This window comes from Opisthocomus hoazin, chromosome 1 (assembly GCF_030867145.1).
Source record: "Opisthocomus hoazin isolate bOpiHoa1 chromosome 1, bOpiHoa1.hap1, whole genome shotgun sequence".
In the NCBI taxonomy this organism is placed as follows: Eukaryota; Metazoa; Chordata; class Aves; order Opisthocomiformes; family Opisthocomidae; genus Opisthocomus; species Opisthocomus hoazin.
This window is the reverse complement of record NC_134414.1, coordinates 140,937,083-140,950,181: the sequence shown is the minus strand read 5'-3', so window position 1 is coordinate 140,950,181 and position 13,099 is coordinate 140,937,083. Positions and strand designations below refer to the sequence as shown.

The 13,099-nt window shown below is 44.6% G+C and overlaps 1 protein-coding gene across 3 annotated transcripts in view; it reads left to right on the top strand.

Moving 5' to 3' along the window:
- The window catches only part of CLCN1 (chloride voltage-gated channel 1), a 65,732-nt gene that overhangs the window by 19,814 nt on the left and 32,819 nt on the right, over positions 1 to 13,099 (top strand). For 2 of the 3 annotated variants that reach the window (XM_075438837.1, XM_075438851.1), the window contains exons 1-6: positions 1,932 to 2,334; positions 9,334 to 9,487; positions 10,009 to 10,140; positions 11,722 to 11,850; positions 11,954 to 12,087; positions 12,460 to 12,537. In XM_075438837.1, the coding sequence (XP_075294952.1) occupies positions 2,146 to 2,334; positions 9,334 to 9,487; positions 10,009 to 10,140; positions 11,722 to 11,850; positions 11,954 to 12,087; positions 12,460 to 12,537 (816 nt within the window). In that variant the 5' untranslated portion in view covers positions 1,932 to 2,145. Of the gene's footprint in view, positions 1 to 1,931; positions 2,335 to 9,333; positions 9,488 to 10,008; positions 10,141 to 11,721; positions 11,851 to 11,953; positions 12,088 to 12,459; positions 12,538 to 13,099 lie in introns of those variants that run through there. The other variant, XM_075438844.1, reaches the window with a different exon arrangement.

Here is a 13,099-nt window from a genome sequence, read left to right as displayed (position 1 = left end):
GCTTTGGTGTTTGCCGGGGCTTACTGTGGTTGGTCTTTAGGTTTTATGCATATAAGGTACGCTTGTATTCTATACACTTTTTTATATTTTATACACTGTGTAGTATATGCTATGCATCATTTTTTACATAAGCCATAGTGACATTTGTCTTCCAAAAGCATCTCGGTAGGTTGGGAGCAATTAATGCCTTTAAGTTGAAAATCTATGAGGATATCCAGATGTTCTTCTCTGTGTGCTAGACATGGTCACTTTGAAACTCTTCTTTAAGGTGGTTCATTACAAGTTTTGTGCTACTGATTGGCCACAGTCTTCCTCCAGGGAACATTGCTTATTGACAGTAAAGTGAGTGCCGGTGAGAATGAAACAGATGAGCCTGTATATTTTGAGGCAGCACTGATCTTGCTTTTGTAAATATTCAGAGCTGCCTGGCATACCACCAGGTGTGGACTGTACAGACTAACAATATCCATATGGATATTATTGCTAATGGATATCCATATGGATGTTGTTAGCTGAAACATTGGAGGAGGTAGAGAGGTGGTTTATGGAGGAAATCAAGTGTGTCTTCCTCTTGTAGACTTTCTTTGTATTCCACTCTGGAGGACCATGCAGACTGAGAAGAGGAAAAATGACCCTCCAGGAGAAATGTTTTACAGGGGTCTGCAAAATCAAACAATGAGACTACTGTTCTGGCTGAAAAAAAAGGGTGTTTTGCCTCTCTCTGTCTCTCCCCCTCCTATCCTGCCTGCAAATCTCTTATCCTGCAGTGTCAGAAGCTTGGAAACCATTATTCTGAAGAGGTGATAGTGTGCAAAAGGAGGAAGAAGGAATTAATAGTAGCTCTTTAGTGACTGTGTTTGAGACATGTGGGGTCTTCTTTTCTTGTACACAATTTCTAGGGTCTTGAACTCACTGTTTTTCATTGGTTAATGTCCATCAAAACACATACAGTTACAGGCAAGACACTAACAGCACTGGGAGATGTCTCTAGACCGTGTTCCTGGAACATGCTTCTTATTCCTGTCACTGACTGGTACCTCACTGGTGTTAGCTGAGCTCATTGTTTACGTGGCTGAGAAACAAGTGGTAGAGTGATAGAGGAGAAGCTATTGAATGCTCTAGACTGTGGAAAAGTGAGCATCAAGAAGAATAAATTTCTGCATATGCCCATAATTGAATACCCCCAGAGAAGTTCGGTGACATTCTTCGGAAGTGTGAAGTGTTGCCGGTAAGGGCACATGGAAAGGCTGAGATCAGGTTGTAATGCTAAGCCGTTCACAGGGATGCCTGACTTCTCCATTAGGGCTTGCTGCTTCTCTTGTGGACCATGGACTTAGAATTGGGACACTGAATGTGCACCTGTCTTGTTCTGTCTCACCATAGTTTAGAATCATAGAATGATAGAGTGGTTTGGGCTGGAAGGGAACTTACAGATCACCTAGGTCTAACCCCTGCTAGACCAGGTTGCTCAAACCCCTATCCAACCTGGCCTTGAACACTTCCAGGGAGGGGATATGGATGATAAAAGTTGCTGGCATCTTTATGACTGCCACTTAGTCTTTTGGACACCTGATATCTGGGGGGAGAAGGAGAAAGCCCATTGAATTATGTTCTCATTGCAAATATAACTCACTCAGGATGGAGAGATGTGAAAGAAGAGATCTCCTGGATAATCATTTCTGCTTCCTCCTGTCTGCTTCCTGTCTCTGTAGGTCGAGCGCTGTCTGTCTTACCGTCTTCTTTCCTTCTCCCTCCCCTCCCCCACCCTCTCCTTCAGGAGTTCCCCTTTTGCCCACACCTGATATTCAATCCTGGCAGAGTTAGTGCCTTTTGCTGAGATCAGACACAGCACTGGGGAATCATGTGGCAGAGGAAAGTTGCTATAAATATAGTTAAACCCTGCAATCACTGTCTTTGCTCAGGAAGGGGAGAAAGTGAGAGAGGCACAAGGAGGAGGAGGAGAAGGGGAAGAGAGAAAGTGAGTGCAGGAACAGGACAAGTCAGAGTGGTCTGAGGAGAGAAAGAAAAGAAGGAGGGAGCAGAAGAAAGTGTGGAGGCCATGCTCTCAGCCAGAACATGAGGTGGTTCTAGGTAAGGCCCAGAGCAGCAACTCCGTTACAGCTGAGCGTGAGGAAGAATAGAGGCATGGACAGCTCAGAGACTATGACGCAGGAACCCAGATCGAAGTCAGCTTTGTGGGGGGGCACACCACAATACGACTATGTCTGCTTTGAGAAATGCACCCATTACGGGATACCTTTGGAGGCAGGACGCGAGGCCCGGGGGACAGGGGACGACCTGCACTGCCTGGAGAACTCCCTCAGCTACCCACAGGTAGGGCTGGACAACTGGGACGTTTGTGGCAGCACAGGTCTCCCTGGGATCCCATAGGCTCCTGGGACTCCTAGAAAGGTGCCGCAGAGCACACATCCCTCTCCATTCCTGATCCTACCAACTCACCCCTTCGCTTGTTTACTCCCAGGTCAGGCATTGACTTGCACGGTTGTACTTCTATCCAGGAGTGCTATTCAAGTCAGGGAGCATTTTCACCTGCCATGGACACAAAGAGAGTTAGAGTGGGCAAGTTGGGATGGGGAAAATCAACCAGACCATTAATGTATGTATGACAGCAAAGAGAAACTTCAGATTCCTTCAGCTGCATAGCGATACTAAGTAGAGCAGAAGAATGAATAAAAACAAAGAGAATAGTGATGTGTATAGATGGGTATCTATCTGCACAGCTGTATAGATGAAGCCATGCAGAGCTCTGTTCTGACTTTACTCTGACCAAAAAGCAATTCGTGGTCATAGACCCATACATGTATATTGGTAGTTTTGGTAGCTCTTAGGGGAGATCTAAGTATGGGGGTTTCTAACACTTAAACTTGACCTGACTCTTGCTTTGGTTCATGCAAGCAGCGATTCAGAAAGATATCTGGGACATAGATGTACTCTGGTTATGGCTTCATGTCTCATTACCCTCTGTATCTCCTCTACCTCTCCTTTTGGGACAGCCTCCTGCAAAGGGGAGGTTCTACAGCAGGGTCCGGGTGTCTTATTTCCTACCACTCTGCTCAGACTAAGCTGACGTAAGAGGGCTTCAGAGCAACAAAGGATCCAGTCAAATGATGAGGGAGAGAGTGTGTGAATGTGAAATTCATACAGAGTGGATGTTACTGCTTATATGAATACAAATCCTCTTAGTTGAATACTTAGGTGAATGATTGGGGAATGGGGGACTGAATGCATTCATCATCTCCTGAAGATTTTTGTGATTTACTGATAGGAAAAAAGCCACATTTGCCTCTGAGAAAATCTTCTCCAGTAGATAAGCATCCCAGTGAGAACTGTATGCGCCACATTGCAAAAGGTTAGATAAATCAGTTCCATGGCCATATTCAGGAATTTATCTCCTGAAACTCTGTGAAAGATAGGAGCGTTTGCAAATGTCTCCTACACTAAATGCTTCCAGAGCCACTCCCTGGCAGATCTGGAAGCAGCAGCCCAAACGGGAAGGTGTCTGGACAGAGGTCTGACTGGAGCAGTTTATGCTTTATTTACACTAACACAAGGCAGTGGTTTGGCTGCAGTGGCCGTGCTAACAGGGTGAGCGCGGGGTTGCGATGAGATGGAGAGGGGCTGGAGCTGGGCTCTGCTGGGATTCGGCCTGTGCGTCGCTGCCTGGCGTCCCGGCCCCCCCAGCCATGCCCGTGTCCCCGGTGGGCCCTGGGCGAGCGTCATGGCATTGCCAGGAGGCCGGGACCCGCCTGCCGAGGGGTGCGACCAGAGCAGCGCCGAGGACTGAGATGGGTCATGGAAATGCACCTTGTGCTACCTGAACCCTTAGCGAGTTGGGGGAGCTGTGGGACTTCCTGCAAAGTACACCCATGCTTGGAACCATCCCAGCTCACTCGTACCCACCCGACGTGCTAGTACCACACATCTAAAACCGCTCTCCGAAGCAGGCGCAGATGAGACAGTGAGCAACACGACCCAGCTCCGCATCTTGCTGCCTGGCACCAGAGTGTCTTCATTCCGAGCTCCAGAGGTGTGCTGGTTGATGCGTGTGGACAGACAACCTCGCGCACAAACAAGCAGGCCATGAAATGTGTTCCCTTGCATATCTTCAGGCAGAAATATCCCCAAGCAAGCGTGCATTAGTGAACACAATTTGCAATCTAAAAAGCAGGCAGCCGTATTTATAGATTCACTGAAAAGTATGCCCCAGAAATGCTTTTACGTAAACAGCCACGTACACGTGTGCATGTGTGTTTATGTATCAAACTTTGTATGCAGACACATTCTGGCAAAACCAGGCTTGCTGTGCATATGTATCTTTGCTAGCCATTCATGCACATGCAGATAAAGTATAAATATGCATTCTAATGTACACATTTTACAAACATGCACATACATTATTAGCATGAAAACCAACCAGCTGCACCTTTTCATCCATTTCCATGCAGAGTAACCACTAACATTTCTTTCCCCACTGCCATGTGAATAAACAGCAGAGAGAGACTTTGATTCTGTTGTGCCCTTTTCTTTTGCTATCTGTTGCCTTCTGGTTTATATGTAGCTTGGAAGCTGTTTCAGACTGGCTCTGTGATTTCATTGGATTTACACAGGCCCCAGAACAGTGAAATCTTCATCTTTGGCCTGAGACCTTCAGATAATTGATGGTCAAAAACATATAGGGGTTAATAGATAATAAAATAATAATAGTAGTAGGATAATAATAGCAATATATACATAATTTTGGACAATTAAGATAATAGCATATATATGATAGATGATGTAACATACATTGATAAAAATATACATTCTCATAGACTGTAGGATTTAGTATTGTTTTCTTTCTGCATGAGCAAGCAGCTGCAGCTGGTGAAATATTTAGAAGCTGTGTTATTCGTGACTATAGAAAGGGTGTTCATGGCAGAGAGCTCACTCAGCAATACACAGATGGATGTAGTGGGAGGGATGTGTAATAAGTAATTAGGCGACCCAGTAACAGAGAATAACAGACTCACAGAAAGACGTAGGCGGGCTGGGCCTATGGAAGTCTCTAGCCCAAGCACCTGCTCGCAGCAGGGCAGACTCCAAAGCCAGGTCAGATTGTCCAGAGCCTTGTCCAGGCACGCTCTGAACATCTTCAGCACTGAAGATTCCCCAGCCTCTCTGGGCACCTGTTCCTGTGCTGAACCACCCTCAAGAGAGGATGGATGGGACGTGTTTTCCTTTTGCACAGACTTTCCTTTCTCGCACGTTACGCCTTTTCCCTTTTGTCGTCCACTGTGCCCCTCCGAGAAGTCTCACTCTGATGTTTCTCTCCAACCCCTCTCTCCCTTCAGGTGGTGGGACTGCTGTTAAATGTCCCCTTTGCCTTCTGTTCTTCAGGAAGAACTATTATTTGGTTGCTGCCTCCCACCCCTCACATGTGCCTCATTGGCTCTATGCCTAAGCGGTTAAGCCTAGACTTTTTACTGACATTTAAATTTACTTATGAAGTGAGTTTTGGGAGGTTTCACCTTTGAGACCAAATATGACTACTCTTTTGTGATCCATCAGAAAAAAAACCTAAGGAAGATCATTTCAGGAATAGCAGGATGGCTACAAGGCAGGAGTGAGAGGGATAAGCAGTAGAACCCAAGGCTGCTTCAATGGCCAGAAGCAGCAGATTAAAAACAATATGCACTGGCAGTGCTGGGGGAAGAGATTTCAGGACTGGAGTATGCTGTGGCGAACATATTATGCAGTCTGAATGGCATGTGAAATGGCTTAGGCTTTGGACTGTGAGAGGAGGGCAGTTTTATGCAGGTGCATAAAAAATAGCTCAGAAAATAGCTCCCAGAAGAGTCCTGAGCTTGTAGCGCTATACATATTTTTCCTCTGAGATTCTGTGCAGCTTTTCCTACATTACTAAAGCAATGAAATTTCCCCATCTTTTTTGGAAAGACAAACCCTGCTGGCTTACAGTTAAACATTAATAAATGCTTCCTCCCTGAAAATGAACTTCACCCTGGTTGAGCTTTCTCCCTGGATGTTTTCTGTGGGTTTTTTTCCTCCTCCTTTAATGGTATTTATACCTTCAGCTGTTTTTGCACCATTATCGTGTTCTCACTCTGCATTTAGCCAAGCTAGGCATGTGTCGTAGTTTAACCCAGCATCTGGCAACTAAGCACTAGACAGCGGCTCACCTACCACTCCCCTTCCCCCCCAGTGGGATGGGGAGGAGAAATGGACAAAAGGGGAAACTCATGAGTTGAGATAAAGGCAATTTAATAAGGCAACAAAGGAAATACTACTAATAATACTAATAATAGTGATATTAATAACAATTATAATAATGAATATGCAAAACAAACTACATACGACACGATTTTTCTCACCATCCAGTGACCAATTCGCAACACAAAAACAAAGTTCAAACTCATGGCCAACAGAGGATTCAAACTCCTTAAAACCCAAAAAGCCAAAGAGCCCCCAGCCAACCTCCATTCATAAACTGAGCATGACATCTATGGTATGAAATATTTCTATTGGGCAGCCTGGGCTCTCTGTCTGGCTATGCTCCCTCCCAGCTCCTGCACACCTGCTCATTAGCTGAACATGAGAAACTGGAAAAAGTCCTTGATTTCTTAGCAACAACTGAAAACATCAGTGTTATCAACATTCCTCTACTAAATCTAAAACACAGCAGCTACTGAGAGGAAAATTAACTCTATCCTAGCTGAAACCAGGACAGCATGATAGTACCTTTTCTGGCTCAACCCTTTAGGTGGTAACTGATGGCGTTTATAATTGTCCCCAGTTTTTCTGGTGCTCAGAAACCCTGTGTTCCTTGTGTTATAGAGGGAGCATCAGAAGAAGGAGCAGTCTAAGTCCTGCTGTGTTGTATTTTTAGTTTTACATGTCTTCTAATGGAGTGGATATTTCTTGCCTAACATAATTTTACTTTAAGGTCACCCTCTGATTTCTGGATTCTTTTTCTGTCCCACAATCTCCTACCATTTTCAATAGTGCCAGAGTCCTGGAGAAGCAAAGCACCTGTATAAAGCATTCTTTAAGTGGGTTGAGACTAACTTGTTCTCCAGGACAGAAACTTCGTTTTTGTGTCCAGAGACTGACTCCTTTTTTCGCCACATCCTGAGTGCACCATTTTCCAGCCAGATGGAAGTAGTGAACTAGGATACCATATAAAGACTTTTACCCTTCATGCTATTGTACTGTCGTGCTATTCCGTGTGGGCAGATGGAAGAATAATTTGAATGTCATACTTGGCATGACTTTCAGTTCATAGTTTGGATTAAGTTGTATTTGATACAAACCCATCCCTCATGACCATGTAAAGGCAATGAAACAGCTGAGGTGATGTGAAGATACATTTGTCTAAAATCTCTAGTACTTGGCATTTCTGGCTCAAATAGACACAGTGAGAGAAAAAAAGGAGCAGTCTGCTATTTAGGACTGGATTCTGTATGTGACAGCTTAACTTGTACATGAAGTTCTTCACCCTAATGTTTCACTGTCCTGTTTGTATTATGGGGGTCAGAGCATGGCCATTCCTCACTGCAAAGACTCTGCGTTGCTTAATTTGCCTGAAGTATGTTGATATTCATGTGGTTAATAATTACTTTAAATTTGTCGGCTTCCAATACAGTAATGAATGGAAGAATACTTTCAGATGTTCAGATAGGATCAATTTGTTTAAGAGACAGCAGGTAAGCCACCTCAAGAACATGATGATTTAAAAAAGCCTAGATGTGTATTCTGTGATAAAACCTAGGGTTTTCAAAGGGAGCTGTTGCACATGGTTCAAGTGTCTTTTGAGGAATATATGCAAATAAATAAACTACTTAGGACCTTCAGTCATATTTGTTATGTGGAAATATGAATTGGTAGAGCACTGAAACAGGTGCTCAGAGAAGCTGGGGAATTTCCACCCTTGGAGATGTTTTGGAGTTGCCTGGACAAGGTCTTGAGCAGTTTGATCTGGCAGTGAGCAGAGGCTTGGACTAGAAACCTGCAGAGGTGCCTTCCAGTGTAAAAGTTTCTGTGAGTCTCTGAATCTATTTGATCTCAAGGGAACAGGAGCAACATCTCCTGTGCCACTTCGAAAGGAGGAGACACGAAGATGCCAAATAGAAATGTCTCCTGAACACGTGGTAGCACTTTATATCTCTCATATGTCTTGTCATTCTCCAGCTGAAATGTCTGATTTTGTTGATCAACGCACTGCTAACTCTCTTCCTGCCACTCAGAAAATCTTAGAGAAGCAGATGTTGTGCTGGGGAGGAAGCAAAGGGTCGCCTTTTCACAGATGGGAAGTGCCATGATCACAGGCCATGCATCAGGCAGTAACCTGACCTCAAGCAGAGCCGAAGCAGGTTCACTGAAGGACATGTGGGGAGGAGGGGCTTGTTCTCTCCTTCTCAAATGCACACATTCCGCACCTATACTCTGAAAGATACTCTGCTCTTCAGGGAATCTGATAAACAAACACAGGGGCACAGTCAGGATCCTTCAAGCTCCCTTGAGATCTCATTGACAAGATGGCACAACTGCCAAGTTCACTACAAATCCATGTATGAAATGTCATTGGTAAGCGCATGTAGCTAGTTGTGAATTGCATATAACCAATTGCATTTCAAGATTAGTGTCTGAAGACAAAGACTAGATTAGGTAGCAGAAATTCAGAGGCACTGGTGATATGTGAGGACTTAGCATGATGATTTGGGTAAATAATGGGAGGAGGTGTGCAGTACCTTGTGATGTTTTTGAGCTGATGCTGCTTCTTTTCCTTCACACCATCAACAACTGTGTGCCCTGTTAAGCATTCCTTGGCAGCAGGAGGAGCAGATGCAGGACATTCCTGCAGCCTATTTGATAGTGTAATACCTCTTGAAACCTTCAGAGACTTTTTGCAGTGCTGCTGAAATCTGTGAGGCATCTCTGAGGGTGGCAGCCTCATGTGAACTGTTTCAACCTTCTATTGCACCTCCAGAAGGCCTGCTCAGTCTCGTCAGACCACAGCCACCTCTTTTTCCGGATGTTAGAAAGCAATTAGCATTCTGTGACCATACCTTGTACCCCCAAAAAGGAGATGAAAATATTTTTGAGAGATTAGGAAGAGGCGACCAGAAAGTAAAAAGGGAAAAAAAAGATGAACTGCATCTGTCTGAGAGTTTCTGTGTCTCTGTCTCCCTGCTTGGGCACATTTGGGTCTGCACCTCGGACTGTTAGTAGATCCGCCTTTTTATCTTTAAAGCTATTTGTGAAGGAGCATTTATCTTACCTTTGACTTTTGATCTCTCTTGCTTTCTGCTCCTCTAGCTTTATGGCCAATACACAGAACAGGTAACGGACTTTGCAGAGAAGGAAGCCACAAAACTACTGAATAAGAAACAGGACCAAAAGAACAACGAAAGACCCTTGAAACGTGACAGTCAAGTAGAGATCAAAGAAGAGCACTATTCCAAATGTCAAGGTAGGGACAATTCATCTTTCATTACCCTATGACCAGATACTGGGCAGGCCAGCCAGAGAGATGGAATTTAAGCAAAGCAAAAAGACAAGAAAATTGTGACTGAGGACAAGCAGGGAAGGAAGGAAAAGGAGTCACCGTGGCTCGAAAAGACTTTTTCATGTGAGCTTTCATCCTAGGAAGAGCGAAGATCTGTTTGGAAAAAAGAACAGTCCCAAGTTAATAATTTTTTCCACAGCATATCTGTATAATGGGAGAAAAAGGACTTTCTTGTGTCAGATTTTTGCTGCTAGTGCACAAGATAAATTTTGCCTGATCCTCCCCCCCCCCCCCTTTTTTTTGAAACTATATAAGATTTTGCAGGACTGTGTAAGAGACGGATGGGTACCAGGCATTCAACACAAAGCCTGTGATGCTTCCAAATAAATCCTTATTGTAGTCAGTTCTCAGCATAGGAGAGGAGAGACAGACAAAGGCTTCATCTATGTTCTCTCAGTTTTTCTGGTTCACTCTTCCCTCCACAGACTGTGCTAGACGCATCCAGAAATATGTTACCAAGAAGCTTGGAGAGGACTGGATTTTCTTGGTTCTGTTGGGTCTGGTCATGGCGTTGGTGAGCTGGGGAATGGATTATGCCAGTGCGAAGAGCCTACAGGGTGGGTCCCATTCAAGTGTTGCAAAAGCACACCATAAATGATACAAATGTTTTACAAAGCCCAATGACCAATGTTCCTCCTCCTTTAACTTAAGTGTCGCATCCTCACCCCTCACTCCCTGGGAAGTTTGAAGTATTGAAACATAGCAGAGGAAAGGTTAACTAGGGAGAGGTTCTTTAAGAGAATGGGAGGGAAAAATTTGGAAGTGTGTGGGCAGAAACAAAGGGTATGTGTATGATGAGTCAAAGACAAACCATTATTTTGACTCCATTTCCACTCTGCTCCCTTGAACATGTAGGGGCCCGGGGAAGTGGTACTGTGGTCCTTCCTGTTAAACTGGTTCCCGTTGTCCCCAGGAATATTGAGCACATGGGGATGGGAAGGGGAAGGGGCTCTTAGAAGTTCTTCTGGCACTGTTTCTGCTTTTTACCTCATTATTGTTCTTCACAATTTTTATTCATACAGTGCCATGTAGTTTCCTGCTACCCGGCCACATAGTGCTCTCTCCTTTGGCTCTTTTCACAAAGATCTTCTAATCACTGTCTTATATCCCTTCCCTACATTTTACCTGTGGTCCCTCTCCCCTTTGCCAGCTATAACAATTACAAGATCTCTCAGTCCCCGTGCCCCTATCTCAGTGCACGCATGCACACACCGCATTGCCCACACTGTGTTAACTGCGCTGTTCCTTTGTCCTTACCCTCAGTGCCCCAGTCCTGACCTGCCCACGCACACCAACCCCCTCCTCTCAGTGCTCGTGGCTGCTGATGCCCACCAGACACTACAGTTCCTCAAAGCTCCCAGTAATCCTTCAGCCCAGTGTTCCTCCCTCTAGAGCTTCCGCACCTACCAGGCGGCTTACCCTGTCAGTCTCAGAGAGGAGAGCCCCTGTCCTTTATACCCCCTGCAGCTGAGTCCTGTGGTTTTGGTTTTTTTCTTTCCCTCCACCAAGTCTCAGCCTCCTGCTGTGCAGGGAGCCAGCTCAGGCAATGAAGATCAACTGCACAGGAGCTGCTGTTCAGTTTGGACTCTGTGCCGCTTGTACTGTTGTACCTGGCTGAGCAATGGTACCACTGCTGTTTTAGCAGTTGGCACAGCTTCCTTCATGCTGCTGCTCTAAAAGGCGAATCATAATGAGAGCTTTTAAGCTGGTTTTTATGAAGGAATAATTTTTCATGTGATTGAGATGGAGGAGAGGGCACTAGCTATTGGTGGACCACTTTATTGTTCTTCAGGACCCCTGTAAGGCACCCAGGCTGCCAAATGAAAAGACCCTGTACAGTGACTCATCCTCACAACTGCATGTAACACACCTCTTCTTACACCACATTTGGGCACAAGTATTAATAGAGTCTAAGAACAGAGAGCCACTTCTATCCATTCCTGCAGAATGCCTGTTTTATTTGGGAGCTCGTACTCAAAACGTAATGAGGCTTGTCTTAGAAAACGAGAACTTTAGGATAGCATTTCTCAGGGAGATTTAGTATCGGCAGGTTTAGCAAGTGTGTGATTCTTTGATGTCTATCAACCTGTTTGGAGCAGCTGTGATTTCTGACAACTTCTTTGTTTGTCTGTCTACAGCCTACAAGTGGATGTACAGAGAGCTACACCCGAATGTTCCTATGCAGTATCTGGCGTGGGTCACATACCCGCTTGTTCTTATTCTGTTTGCGGCCATTTTCTGCCACCTCGTCTCGCCACAGGCTGTTGGTGAGGGCAGAAGGCATGACAAGATCTGTTTCTGTGTGTCTCATTTTGTTTATTCCATTTGCCTGTGGGTTTTGTTCATCTCCTGCTCTGCTGTTGTTTTCAGGGTCTGGGATCCCAGAGCTCAAAACCATTATGAGGGGAGTGGTCCTCAAAGAGTATCTCACTCTCAAAGCTTTTGTGGCCAAAGTTGTGGGCCTCACAGCTGGGCTTGGAAGTGGCATGCCTGTGGGGAAAGAGGTAAATATTGCTGTTTTTATGTACAGTAGGGGCCTGGGTCTGGGAGGTGGCAGGAGTTGTCTGTGGAAGAAGAATCTATAAATGTTTTCTTTCTTTTGCTAACATTCCTTTTCTCAAAGCTCTGTTTCTTCCAGCAACACTTATCTTCCATTGGCCATTTTCCTTCCACTTTGAAAGGCTTGATATAGAAAACGTCAAAGAACTCAAGTCAGATGGTCTTTGAGAGGGGAAAAAAAAAAAAAAAAAAAAAGATTGGAGAACTGGCTGAGATGGCCAAAGACAAATTATGAGATCTGCAATGGCTAAATGCTAAATGGTTGTCAGTAACCAGAGGGTAACCCTCTCTGATTTCGTCCTGCTATTCTATTGCAGGGTCCTTTTGTGCATATTGCCAGTATCTGTGCCGCAGTACTCAGCAAGTTCATGTCAATCTTTTGCGGTGTGTATGAGGTAAGGCACATGTCTATGTATACAGCTCTTCCACATGTTGAACTCCTAAGACACGTAGAATAGTATTGGGAGGCCACAAAACACAGAGGAAACATATGGATTGAAGTTCAGTGTACAGAGTAAAATACAAGCCAAAGAAAATGGTAGCAGGAGGCCAGATATACAGGTAAATAACCATGCAGGACTACCAATGTTACCTACCAATTACACAGAGACTGGTTAGGAATATGCATTTGACAAGTTTGCAATCTCATGATGCTGATACCTTTGCACTGCGATCACTGTCTGTATAAAACAGTAGCTGCAGGCAAAGATCAATTTGTCTTTAAGCCAGATTTATAAAGCATTGCTAATTATAGACACTGACACTGTCTCTAGGCTTTTGCTGTCGCAGAACAGCCTCTGCAGGCTGATCACTGCATTGACTAGTATAAAAAAATCTATTAACTGCATATACAGCTAAATGTAGGAATGGCTTTACATACAGGCTCCTAGCAGGAACTGGCTGTGTAATACAACAATGGGAAGTGCTGTTCTACTTAAGTAGATTGTGTCTGTGCAT